This window comes from Buteo buteo, chromosome 1, assembly GCF_964188355.1.
Source record: "Buteo buteo chromosome 1, bButBut1.hap1.1, whole genome shotgun sequence".
Lineage (NCBI taxonomy): Eukaryota > Metazoa > Chordata > Aves > Accipitriformes > Accipitridae > Buteo > Buteo buteo.
The window spans coordinates 70,741,380-70,755,334 of record NC_134171.1 but is presented as its reverse complement, the minus strand read 5'-3'; the positions used below and the strand labels follow the sequence as shown (position 1 = coordinate 70,755,334).

Here is a 13,955-nt window from a genome sequence, read left to right as displayed (position 1 = left end):
AAGGGAGGCTCTTCATATTTTTTCTGCGTCTGGAGATCTGAAACACTTTACCTAAACCCTGGTGCTCTTCACAGATATTAAACGCTGTCGCATTGATTGTTTTGAGACAGACCTCCAAACCCACCAACTTCAGAAGAAATGCACTCATTTACACTTGCTAATGGTTCAATTCATTAAGGCAGGTTTGGGTTTTTTTCTCCCTTTTGCTGACATAAGACCAGACTCACCTGAAGTATATCCACGTATGCTGACATAACAGAGTGCAGGCAGGAGAAAGAAAGAAGGGGTCTGGGACTTTTTGTCACACAGACACCAAGGCTGCTCACTCCAGTAAGGTCCCTTTTGCAGGCACTTCCCCTGCACAGGGCCAGGTAAGTGCCTTTGTCGCCCTGTAACTGTGTACCAATTCAGCACTGGAGTCTTTCTCTCCATAAGAATGTCTGCTTTACAGCTGCTCTGTGCATTAGTTTATCTCATCTTTTACAGATTGAAAGCATCATGCAATTGAGGGAAGATTCAAAACATCTAGTTTAGTAACTTACGGCATTAAAAACCAAACAACTGTCCTTTGTGTGTGTGTTTTAACTGAGGGAATCAGCACGCTGTTACTGCTTTTGAGATTCTGAAGGCTAAAAAGCATCGAGTTATTGACCACACATCTCCCATCATAAGAACGTTGAATAGGATGGAGTTTAGAAATGGCGGCATCCAAAACAGCTCACCTTGGAGCTCTGATTCAGGAGGGCTGCCTATCCCATCTTTCCACAGGATAGCCGTGTCATACACAAAGGTAAGCCTCAGTTCAGACTGCAAATCAAAATGTTGCCAGCCACCAATGGCAGCAGGGGAGTGGAAGACATAGGAGACGTAGAGAGGCACCCGCAGAGTTACGTACGACTGCACCAGATTTAAGACCTGAAAAACATTGAGGTTACTCCATGCAACCTGAAAAAATATCAGTTTCACTGCCAACCTTGCATTCTCATGAACTGCACTCTTTAAACCTAAGCAAAAAAAAACTGCACAGAAAAATTTTTCATCTGTTACTGACATCACTATTATTTCAGGTGCTGCAAACCACCTCACTTGATAGTGTCCCTGCATCTTTGCCAATTTAATGTAATGGGGTTCATACCTCTCCAAAATAAGGACTATCTAAGATTTTGTTTTACTTTGGAATTTAAAAAAAAAAATAATAAAAGGGCAAAAAAAAGCCTTCAAAACAAACTCCATAGAAATTGAAGGTGGCCTAAATGAAAATTCCAGATCAGCACAACCAGATTCCTTAGGCATTCAGAACTCAAACACAAATTTAGAAATTAGTCCTATAAGTAACACCTACCTTTACAATGGATTGAACTCTATAGATTATGGCACCCTGAAACACTGCAATTTAAAACTGTGGCCTGAGTTATGGAGGTCTCTCTACCAAGCAACCAACAAGCAACCAGAATGGGCAGCCAAGCAGATAATAGTACATAAATCTTCTTTGGCCACTGAGCATCAGTTGAGCACCTATGGAGTGGGAAAGCATCAAGCTGCTGAGCCAAGGCTGATTCAAGGTGGAGTCAGCACAGAGGCTCTACAGCCCCCTGGAATCTCCCCTAATTTTAGTGCAATTGCTGTAGGGCGCTTGTGCATTGGGTTATTTTCCAAGTAAATGCAAAATCGCTTTTTGGGTAAACTTTTTTTGTTTGTTCCTTATCAACCAAGCTTCTATTTATAAAATCTCACCTACCTAACAGCTCTGCCTAAAGCCTGAATGATCTAAGCCTAAATTAGAGTTTCTAATTAAACATGTTTTGGGTTGGTTTTTTTAATTATAAAAAAGCAATTTTTTTTCTATAACCTTAGAACACACTTCCAGGGTCAATAACATACTTTACACATACAGCTTACTTCTGTAAGGCAATAAAATTGTAGCCTCTCCTTTGAACATGCTGCTACACAGGCTTTGGGCACTAGCACAGGGATGTACACAGTTTGGATAAGCTCTTTGGGTCAAAAAAGCAGTTTCTAAAATCCGGACTAGGGGCAACAGCAATGCAGTAAGCTGTGCTCAGTTACCAGGACGATGAATCGTGGCTGTACACAGAAATACAGTGCAAAGGAACAAACCTGTACTTATAAAAACACCTGTGCTAAGGGAACACATATCAAACTACCTGCATAGCAACTAAATCCTTTCTCATGCAATCCTTAGTAACACTTTCTGTTGGACTTGTGCTTCCAAAGCCTCCTCCTGTTGAGAGAGGAAGGTGCTTCAGTGCCACGTACCTGCCCATCTGTGCCAATGGAGCCACTGCAGTCCGTCAGCAGCTCAGACATATCATAGTAACTGCTAAACTCCCAAAGGCAAGCCTCAAGGTTGAGGTTCTGGTAGAAACGCAAGGTTTTGGCGGACCGCAGAGCACTGCTGTACTGGTAAGGTGATGTTTCTCCAATTGCTCTGGCGTTCTTAGTTTCCTCTGTAATAAAGCCATGTTTGGTCTGGATCTCATTATAGTCCAGTAGGTTGGAGCACTTGTGGTGTCCCACACGAGTGCCGTCTGGACTAAGCGTTAGCTCAAAGTTGGATAAGGGGCGCGTGGAGATAACTGGCAGCATTCCTAAAACAGAAATGTCACATGACTTATTAACAGCCTGAATGGAAAAGAGCAAATGAAGTATTCATTAACTGTTTGTGAACATATTTTTAAAGCTGAAGTCAGAAACATAGGAGCCAAGGATGCCCAATGTTTCATCAATACATTAACTTTACAATTGGCAAGTTGTTCATTAAACATGGATTATTCATGGTTCTGCCACAACGCAGCAAACAACTGTGGAGACCAACCTGTGGAATTGGAAATGTCCAAGGCAGCATGTGTTAATTAAGTGGTTACTCTCACCACTTGCTGCTTACCATCCATATGGGGCATTGTGACTGTTAGTCGGATCAGATTGTGATGGTCAGGATCGTCTGGACCCGTGTAGCGAATTTTAGCTGAGAAAGGTTCTGCTCCTACTGTTCCTGGGATGCGAGGTTGGCAAAGACCTGAGCAAATGGGAAGGACATGTGAAATGCCTGCTAAACTGTGTCATATCTGTGTTAAGCAGCTTGGAGATGTCTGTCCATAGAGCTAGGTCAGAAAAATGCAGTAACGTGACACGCTGATTAGGGAGTTCCTGACAGCTCTGCCCATGCTGCCTGGTCTAACTCCTAGGGCCAAGAGGTCCTTTTCCAGAGAGGCAAGGGCAGAAGTATGGAAACCCTTCTATGCCCAGCAGCAGCTGAAGAACCTGACCTCTTCCTTTCACGGATTTGTTCTTCCTCCCTAGAAATGGGGAGATGACCACTTTACATCAGCATTTACCTTGGCAGCCATCACTTACTGAGGTGAAGGGCAGGGTGGTTCACAACCACACCTGAGCTCTTGCTGCAAAAAAACAGGCTGCCTGAGGGGACCCAACATCTTGCAGACAACAGCTAAATAAAATACATAGGGGCAGTCTGTGTCATTCTGCGGGGTCCACCACTTACACCGGAGAGAGATTTCAGGTTCATTCTTTTTCTGTGTCTGACTGAGGCAAAGATAATTTCTGATTAAATCACACAAAGAACTGGCACTTTAGGAGCATAGCGGTAAATCCACAGAGGACCTATGGTGCATAATGGCCACTTCAGACCTATAAATCTAACACTTAGGAGCCCCAGGGAACCTTGGAAACTTCACAGGCTACTGCCTAACTTGCCAACAATGGAAAGTCTCAAGGGAGCTACTTTTCAGCCACTGGGCATGAACACAACTGCCTAAAACCTTGGTGGATTTCAGTCCGGATTACATGTCCCAAAGCTTCCCTTCCTTCCCCCAGCTTGCGACCTTAACAAAAGAATACTGCTTCTATCCACAAGCCTTGTCTTGTCTTGATGACAAGCCACTGCCACTACAACAGGACCATCACTAATACCATGGTAACACAAAACTTTTTCAGTTCTTCCCACATAGGTCAATCCTACCCAGGGGTTTTGCACTGCAGCTAGAGGAGATGGAGGTGAAGGACTCTGCGTAGCAGGGATGTAGCAGAAGGACTGAACTGCACAAAACAGCTGAGGAAGCACAGCATGATCCACTTGCATAGTTGGTGAGCTGACTAAAACGAGAACATTTTAGTCTAAAGAGGCAGAGAAGAGTCACCTCCCTAGCACCCAACGTTATGGTCCTGTGAATCCAGAGATGCAGTAAAGTCAGGCTTGTGCTTTACTTTGGGCAGAATAGGACTTTGAAGTAACTCCCAAGTAACTGTTCTAGTCACTAACTGATTGAGCAAAAAGATGCATTTTCCTCATCTGAATTTCTGGAAAAAAGCAACAGATTAGGCATACACATCTAGATACAGATCACAGTTAAGAAATCTGAGGGGTGTGGGCTAAACCCAGAATTAGGATGTCCCCTTGCCTTCTCAGGCATAGTGTAAGTTCTCAGCAAAGTTATGCATGCAGTGCTGCAATATCTGAATTTCCACATGGATTTCATGCCCCCACCCTTTTCCAGCACCTGTATTTTAACTGTCTTTAGTCTGCAGGCCTTTAGACAATATCAAATTCAATACAACTACAAACTGCTCTCAGTGTCAGTAGCTGTGTCGTTTAAACCAAAACCACATGGAAACAGAGGTGTATTTGAAATATGTATATTGAGAAAAGCAAAGGACCCAAGACTGGGGAAGTCAAATTCTGCTCTAGTCACTAGTCAAATTAGGTGTAAAAAATAATCATCACCATAAACCCACCAATCACTTACATATGACATACGATGGGAACAAACTCATGAAATACCAGAGCTGATGAGACGATTACAAGGTGCTTTTGCCTTTCACTAGCAACAGTCCCGTATGCATATGAAAAAAAATTAACTAACGTACGAGCACTAATGCCCTAAAACAAAACACTCCATAGCAGACCTCCTTCAGCTGCTAAAACTACCTCATCTTTTCCCAAGAAAGGCTACCTAATTCCCATCATTAAAAACTTACCTTCCTCTCTGTTTACTGTATAAATTGGACTTAGGAGCTCCAGACCTGCATCACCATTGGCATTCACAGCTCGAGCTGCACACTGAAGCCTGGAGCCTGCCTGGAAATATATAGAGTCCAGGGAGATGGATTTGGTGCTGGTAAAAAAAGTGTTGGAGTCCACTTCCCTCATTGGGCTGGTGACACCATCACTCCCACTTGGAGCACTGACAAGCCAGCGGTACAGAGTCAGAGTATCATTGATGTTTTCTGTGGCGCAGATGGATCCGGTTTTGTCGTAGTCAGAATACTTGGGATTGCATGCCTATGGGTTGCCATTTACACAAAATAAAGGGGGTTATCTATTCTTACCTACACCCGCACCAAGCAAGCAAATTGTTAAGCATTATTCTAATAGTACCGTGCTTATTACTGTGTCAGCAAAATAAGACCTTCACGTAGGCACACTATTTTCCCCTTAATTGAGGGGATATGAACGAATGCCATGGGGCTTTTTTAATTGAAAACAAGAACAAACAATCAAAAAACTAAACCCCAGATAGTAGTGAGTTGCTGTTATGATTCATGTGTCACCTCTGACCATCCAGACCTGGAAAATGCTAGGGCTAACTTCAAAAACTGAACTCTTATCTAACAACTGCAAAGTCAGTTCTCCCAAATTCAGACACACTAGCTTGAAAAATCCCAGTATGAAACCACTCTAATAAATGAGAAACTGTTAGAAACATAAAATGAATGGCCTGAATTCATACATCCCTGGCAAAGAGCTGCAAAATTACAAGTGCACCTTTCCCAGCAGTCTCTTGCTGCTCCCCCACAACAGAACCAAGCAGGAATGAAGATGCATGTGTGCCTTTTGCTAGTGCAAAATTCAGCTGCTTTCCCGCCCCCCTCAAAATCATCCTTGATCAACAGCTTAAAACACCTGACTTCACAGAGAAGCAGCAGGCACACAAGTACATGTCCCTCTGCCAACTCTGTCTGGGAGAGCAGCCTCCTGCAGATGGGGCAGATGGCTGATACCAGAGGCTGTTCAGTCAACTTTGGTAAAATCTGCTGCTCAGCTGCTCACGGCACAGCTCTGCTCACAAAGCCCAGGATACAAACTGTTTCTGGAGAGCTCTGTATGGCCCAGGCACGGCCCTTGTTTGGGCAGCACTTAGCTCCTCCTCACCTTCTTGCCTGCTCAGCTTTGGGTTTAGAAATCTCTATTCTTCTGGCTCTAATTCAACGTGTCCAAGTCATCCCCTGGAACTGGTTATTAGTTTGACAGCACAGTCAAGTACCAAAGACCTATTTAGATCAGCAAGAAACACTGCAGAAACAGCTGTCACAGGTTAGGGGCATTAGTGACCCTCTCTTGAAACTTACCTTCTGAGTTATGTCAGCAGAAAGACTTAAGCAAGTGCCTCTAATGCACCAACAGCCTGTCTTGCCAACAGTTTTTAGTTATCATTTTCCAGAATTGAATACTTTTTCAATTTTCTTACATAGTCCAGAGCACAGAATGAGTAAGCTGGACAAAAGCATGCAGAAACAAGCCTTACCGTTACACAGACAACAGGATAGCCGGTTGGAGGGTGTGGATTCTCTTTGCTTTTAGCAGTATCGTCATACATCAGAAGTGAGACAATCTGGGGCACAGCTGGAAACGTCACATCTGCAATGCTGTCCATTTCTTCAATGTACACAATGGCTTTATTCATCTGAGTTGAGAGAGAGAAAAGGTTATGTATACTGCTGAAAATAAGGAACGGAGGGAGGAGAAGTAGTGCTTGTGACTTAATTTCTGCCACCAACCTCATTATGGTTTTACCCAGGATTCTTTGATAAAATGGTGACTTGTATTAAGGAAGACTCACTACTCAGTGGTTTTTACAGGTTTTCCACTTAAACCCTGTTCACCAGCAACTAGCTAAAAATTAAGAAAGAATTAATTCCCCAAACATTAGGAAAAGGGAAATAAAAATACTCCAAATTTTCTTTAAAAAATTAGCCTTGGCAAACAGTCAAACACACACCCAGTTGCTCACTAACTCCCCATCTTCAGCATGGCAGGAGGAGGAAATAGGATGAGAAAGCTCATGGGTCCAGCTACAGACAGGGAGATTACTTACCAGTTACTCTAATGGGCAAAACACACTCAACTTGGGGAAAATGCATTTAATTTATTGCCAATTAGAGTAGATTTGGGTAGTAAGAAACAAAGGCAAACATTAAAACACCACCTTTCCTCCTCATTTTCCCGTGCTCAACTTCAGTCCTGAGTCATCTACCCCCCCAAAACCTTGCCACAAACATAAAATACAAAAACAAACCCCAAAACTCTCCTGAACTAGTTCCAGAGACCATGTAGTAGCTTCAGCCTACACATCAATTTGATCTCACTTGACAGCCAGTTTAGGTTTTTACCAACTTAAGTATAAAGACTGCATGTTAATTTTAGAGCCTCTGTTTTTAAAATAGTGGCCTACAAATTTATCAAGGTATGGTATACATGATGTAATGGATCCCAGGGCCATAATTTCTCTGCATGTAGTAATTTACTGTATATAGTATTGAAGTAAGAAGTTGCTAGTGTTTGAGTCAGATTAGATCTTAAATATAGCCCCAAATGGCAGGCAGTGCTCTTCAGGACTGTAGTAGCTCTAACACTTGCTGTGCTCTCCTCTGCTTCACCAAAATAAAGAAATGGAAGACGAATCTATGCCCATCTGTCCCCATTGGTGCCTTCCTCCCTGCCCATAGACCTCCTACCGTGGGAATGGGTGAGAAGGCCTCACGGAGCCATACTTGACCCCATGAAGAGATGCAGAGCACTGAGCAGAGCACCATGGCATGGCTGCAGCTGCTGCTGCTGCCACATCTCTCCACACATGTTTAGAGAGGGACCAACACAGTCTCCCCATTGTACTGGGTCTGGTAGCAGCCAGAAACACTATTAATACAAAAAAACCCTGCCAATCACCATCTGTAATGGGAAAAGTCAGAACAGGCTTCTACAAGGCAGTTAGTGCACTATACTTTCCTAAGATGCCAAACTCTCTGTGAAGCATATAGTGCGTCACACATAAAATTTGTAATTCAATGCTTCTAGACTTTGTTCCAAGTGTGTGGATTTACAGCTAATTTATACCAGTATTTAGACAGCTATGCACCAAACTAACTACAGGAGCATATGAATACCAGGCTCTCATGCATGCTGTGAGTACAAGGTTTTTTAGATGTTTCTATATGAATAAAAAAAAAAAAATCATTACAAATGGCGACTTTTGTTGTCAACAGTGGTTACCTGTGTCTCTGCTACCATGTTCTCATCAGCTTTCAGGTGGACAGTAAACGCTTCTCTCATTTCCCTTATGCCATCATACAGAATCTCTACTTCAACAAAATGCTCAGTTTCTCCTTCTTTGAATTCAATACCTGATTTAAAAAAAAACAACCAACAAATTAATTGAAAATCAAGAGCCAAACAATTGTTTTCTTTGTCAATTGCATTCAAGTAATGTATTCTGTTGCAATAACATGGTTTTGCTCTAAGTAAAATGTAGTATTAGAATGAGCTGTTAGTATCTGTTCTTCAACACAATGACCAAGTAAAACTAACCCACTTTTGCTGGACAGAAAAAATAAATACAAGTTGATATTGCTAACTTGTTGGAAGACTTAAAATAACATCAAAACATAATATCCTGATATGATTTTGTGCCAAGCCAACTAGCTTTCTTCCAAACAATTCCTGGACACAGTTCAGAATTAGTGTGGGCCAGGGAGGCAGTTTGCATGCAGATATCCTGCTTCAGCATCAAAGAGTGGGTCTGCATGCTTCAGTGGCAAAGAAAGTTCAACAAAATGGGCCTGCATGCCAAGGAATGGTCCCAGGTACATTATTATACCAGTATGGACACTGCCTCAGGCTCCATTTGCAGCGCATATTTATGCAGGATCCAAAACACTTGCACTTTGAGCTGAAAAATCAACATACTTGCCATTAGCTCTTTAGGAGACAAGTTCATCTACATGAAATCCCAGGACAAGAACAGTCTATTAGAAACAGGCATCTGTGGTCCTTCCTCCAGAAACCAAGTGGGGATTGTTATTTCTTGCTAAAAGTCAGGAGGAAGTGGTATACATTTTTATGTCACCAGCCCAGTCAGTAGCATGAATACTCAAGAGAGACCTTGTTCATTCATTTTACTTTAATTGTATTCAAGGTCATACCTCCCCAGGAGACACGATAGTCAAGTTATTCCCCTAGGGAGTCTGCATAACCAGGAGGCTATAAAACTGTTCCTGTGAGGGTGACACTCCATCAAAACCATGTCACTACAAGGAAAGCAAATAGAAATGCAGTAGGTCACAGAAAGAGAATATGGGTCTGTAACCTTGAGGTTTGGACTCTTTCCTGGGAGACAGGGGACTTGGTGCCAGCTCCCAGGAGTGGGCTTTTCTATGAAAAGCATCCCAACCACTGGCAACCCCTGACTCCAAGTGCTTAGGGCAGATCTCTCTTCCATACAGCAGGATGATGAAAGCAGAATAAATCTAGACAATTTCCTTAAAATAGCAGAATCAGGAATTTGAGCATATTCCTGTATCATCTTAAACTGTCTATCATAACAATATCCCAAGCCTCTGCCAGCTCAGGGGACCTGAAGGCAAAACTCAAGAACCAAATACTGCTCAAACATGTGTCAGATGCATGACAGCCTGTGCTAGGCTGAACTTTCATTCTTATGAAGAAGTCCTGAGTTTGCATTTCAGGTTAGGAAATTCAAAGTAGCCCAGAGCAAACAGGATCTCACATCCAATTCAATGCTAATACAGTCCCTTACAGGTCCTACGATTAACTCAGATTAAAACAAAAATAGACAACACTCCAATCTCCTATTCCAAACACACAAAGTGAAGTAGGAACTCTTAGTCTAAAGTGCAGAACTTGCCATTTGGTTATCAAAACAAGAATTCAGCTCCCTGTCCAGCATTCATTTGCAGGAAGGCACTTTCCAAACTAATGTTTCTCATCCCCACACCCAATGAAGCACCCTTACCTTCTGACATTGGATTGTAGTCTTCCCCTGAGGTGGCTGAGCCATCCTTTGTGTGCACTCTGACAACAGATACTTTGGAGCTATCACCAAGGCGTAGAACATGGATTCTTACTAGTGCAGTTTCTCCAGGTTCCTGAGGCTCCTGAACACTGTGTTTTACTTCAGAGAATTTAATCACTGGTTCTAGGTGAGAAAAAAAACAACCCACAACAAAAACCTGAACATTAAAAAAAAAAATTTACTCATGTCAACTAGACCAAGTGCAAATACCTTATCTGAGAGTGGGTAGTCCAAAGGAAATGAGAAGGTCATAACAAACTTGAAAATTCAAAGTCATTGTCTGGCGATTAATTTATTTGGTTTATTGATTGCTGTGTGAAATGATCAAAGTGAAATATTTTGGAAACTGGAATTCAGATTTGTAGCTATGATTAAAAGAAGAACAACTGGTCCCCTAGTGTTTGCTTTAGTGGAGTCTAGAGTGGAATATTTAGAGATAAAATATGTTTAGCTTTTGAAGAAGCAGTTACTTTTATAATTTATTTATTCTAATGCCTTGTCAAAGGTATGGGATAAATCTGATTTTCTTAAATGACTCTCTATGACTTGTAGGGAGTCCATTTTACAGCATCATCAATTATGCTATGGGTTTTTTGTTTGATTGGGGGTTTGTTTTGGTTTTTTACACATCATTTGACATTTTCAGATGCATAATCTGTACAATCTGTACATAAAAGTCCCTATTATATTCCTGAAAGTTTTGTGAATTTGACCCAAGGTATCCATGATTCTTTCAACTTAGTCAATTTTATGACACTCTTATCAAAGCAACACATATCAAGCAATAAATGGAATGGAAATAAACACGAGAATTTATCTTCCCATTATCTCACAACAGGCAGAGCCAGTGATGCATTCAGAATAGATTAAAAAGATGCAAATTCAAAACATAAAAGACTTGACAGATTTTTTAAAAACTTGGTACTGGGTACTTTGAAAACCATTGAACCAAACACTGAATGGAATTAGTCCCACTTTGTTATTTGCAGCTACATATATAATCAACAATTAACACAAAACTCACTGTCTTCTTCATCCTTAATCTTGATCACAGTCTCTTTCTGATCTCCAATGGAAGCACCAAAAGTAGAATTACTTTTTGGTGTTCCAAGCACCAATCTGAATTCCTCCTCCTCTTCATAAATTACGTCATTTTCCAGAGTTACAATACAGGGCTTCTCAGTTTCTCCTGAAGGAAGGTATGAACAAGACATTATCTCTACAGGAGCACAAAAGACCAGGATAAAACCAAAACCAAACCCCCATACTTACTTTTTCAGGCTTGCCATAGAACAGACAGTCTCAAGAACATGGAAGCAGAGACAAGCGCTGACTGGGACACTTAATTTTTTTGTTGTGAGTCAATCTCTGCTAAGGAAAAATCCCACGACTCTCCCACAATGGGAACTAAGCAGCAACCCATGCACCATTCAGCAGGGTGTTGTATAGCAAAGAATCTGCTGCTCTGATTCTCCTCTGCTGAAGGCACTGTATCAGTATTATTCCTGTTTATTCTCATGAACAAGTGCTATGTTCAAAAGCGTAGCAGAGGATGTTCAATATTACTGAATTCTTTATTGGCCAACTTTGGCCATAAAAACCTTTGAAAGTACTGCTGTCATAGTCACAAAACTATTTGTTATATAGTCCTGTGCCACCTTCTTCATCCACAGTAGCTCAACTGGCATAACAACTCCCAGAATGTCCTGGAGGTCTAGCTCTTATTTACCATCAGATTACTTGTCAGACAAAAGTAACACATTATTTTCAAATTCCAACGGGAAAAACTTACCTGGGAGAAACACCACTATAGAATCATCTGTATTTGGCCTCTCCTTGTAGTCCATCATAACTTGGGCAGAACCCTGGCGAGTATAGCAACGCACTGTGGATTTATGATTAATGTCACCGCTTCGATAAATGAGGGCCAACAGCTGTTCATCTTTTTCATTTGCCATGTACATTGGTTCTTTGAACTGGACTTTGGGTACTGACAACAGAACATGTTACACAAGTTGAAAAGGACCCTCACACACGGGCAGCAAATATTAATCATGTTCCTCGATTAAAAAAAAAGTAGTAGTTTTCTTTAACTTAGCATTTTATTTGCTAACCTTTTACAACAATGTGAAGAAGGTTCAGATTTACACATGCTTTTTAAACACAGATTTTGAATGTAGAAGAATTCAAATACTTTCCTGGTCTACAGCAACTAATTTCTGGCTTAGTACTAATTCTGTCACAAGTCTTCTCATGGTAGCTAGGGCTCTTAAAAACAGCATTTGAGCCATTTCTGAGCTGTGAGATTATTTTCTATAAAGCAGTCTCTTTTATCTTTGATGCAGAGAGAAAGTAGGTGCACATACCACAAGGCCAAAAAGGGGTGGTGACCACAATTCTATCTCCACTGAAGTCAGTATCATACTTTGCACTGACTTCAACAAGTATTTCACAGTGAAACTGTAACTGCTCTTCTGAGTTCTGTTTGAGAAAGAGCTTTCTAAAACAATATAGCTTCTTTAAGTCTTTGAAGTGCAGTGAATTTGCAGAAACCTGCGACTGCTGAGAGTCAGCTTGGTTTATTTACCAAGTGCTGGAGAACCTCTAAATGGTGCTGTGTTGAGTGTTGTTTGCTTTTAAAGTTTTACACCTACCTTTTTTTCCCCCCTTAATGCCTCCCTAGAAGAGACAATACACTTACAGCTTCATGCAGTAGCTTAAGCATAAATATCTGCATAATTACTTGAAAAACTTAGCTCTCCACAACTTTTGGTGTTCAAATAACTACTAGGAAAAAAAAGTTTAATCCCTATGGGTTCTCTACCTTCAAGATGAATATTTATTCAAACAAATCGCCTTAATACACCAGGCATAAATAAATGTACTTTTAGCTCATGGCACAGTTCCACTATTATATTAATTTGTCCAAAGCAGTATCTTCAAGTACACAATGAGAAGGAAGACAAGCCAGACTAAAGAACCTGCACTATAGCCCTATGTTCCAACTTCAGGTGTAGCACACAGCTGTTAATCTTTATAACGTAGTTGGGGTAAATGATATATGACAGCACTTACACCCACAGTAATTTATGCTACTGCCAAAAGAGCTCTTCCACCTTCTAAGTGCACTTAAAACACTAGAAGAAAAAAACCCTTGATAAAACTCTCCCCCACCCTCTTTATACTTACAGTCAGTGATGGTGTCGTTGATAAAGACAGTAGTTTTGCTAGGCTTTCCAAGAGCTGCATTCACCGGCATGCAAAGAACTAGTTCAAACTTCTCCGGACCTTCCAGAATAGGCTGACCCAAATCATCAAGGATGATCGCTCGAAACACTTGCATGTTGACTCCTGGTGTAAAATCCAGATTATGGCTGATGCCCACATAATCAACTCCAGCTGTTTGGGAAGCAACAAGACTTGTACAGTCAGTTACTACTATATGTTAACATTCACCTGTACATTTGTGAAACATGTTTGCGGCTGTTTCTATTGCTGCCCTGGAGGAAATTTAATTTAGATTTTTGTCACATGCAAGTAAATTTGGGAACAATGAACATACACTGCAACACACACACACAAATACATATCTGGATCATCATTTACTCTTTATGTCATCAGCACAATTAAAACTTGTTTAAGATCCCTTAAACTGCAAAGTAACAGGCTACAGCCTCAACAACACACAACAGACCTGATGACCACAGCAATTTAACCCTTTTGCTCCACTCTAGACTACATACATGAGGTTTTACTTAGCTACTTACCTTTAAAAGACCAGAAGTCTGTCCCAGAGTAATTCCAGCTGATACCCTAAGAAAAAGTGTC

At 41.2% G+C, this 13,955-nt stretch overlaps 1 protein-coding gene across 1 annotated transcript in view; it reads right to left on the bottom strand.

Annotated features, from left to right (window-relative positions):
* The window catches only part of FREM3 (FRAS1 related extracellular matrix 3), a 73,904-nt gene that overhangs the window by 8,671 nt on the left and 51,278 nt on the right, over positions 1-13,955 (bottom strand). Inside the window, exons 8-17 of the mRNA XM_075040183.1 lie at positions 13,317-13,526; positions 11,920-12,117; positions 11,152-11,316; positions 10,068-10,250; positions 8,309-8,439; positions 6,564-6,722; positions 5,017-5,320; positions 2,906-3,037; positions 2,278-2,609; positions 723-915 (exon numbers count right to left, since the gene is read on the bottom strand). Coding sequence (XP_074896284.1) covers positions 723-915; positions 2,278-2,609; positions 2,906-3,037; positions 5,017-5,320; positions 6,564-6,722; positions 8,309-8,439; positions 10,068-10,250; positions 11,152-11,316; positions 11,920-12,117; positions 13,317-13,526 — 2,007 coding nt within the window. The remainder of the gene's footprint in view (positions 1-722; positions 916-2,277; positions 2,610-2,905; positions 3,038-5,016; positions 5,321-6,563; positions 6,723-8,308; positions 8,440-10,067; positions 10,251-11,151; positions 11,317-11,919; positions 12,118-13,316; positions 13,527-13,955) is intronic.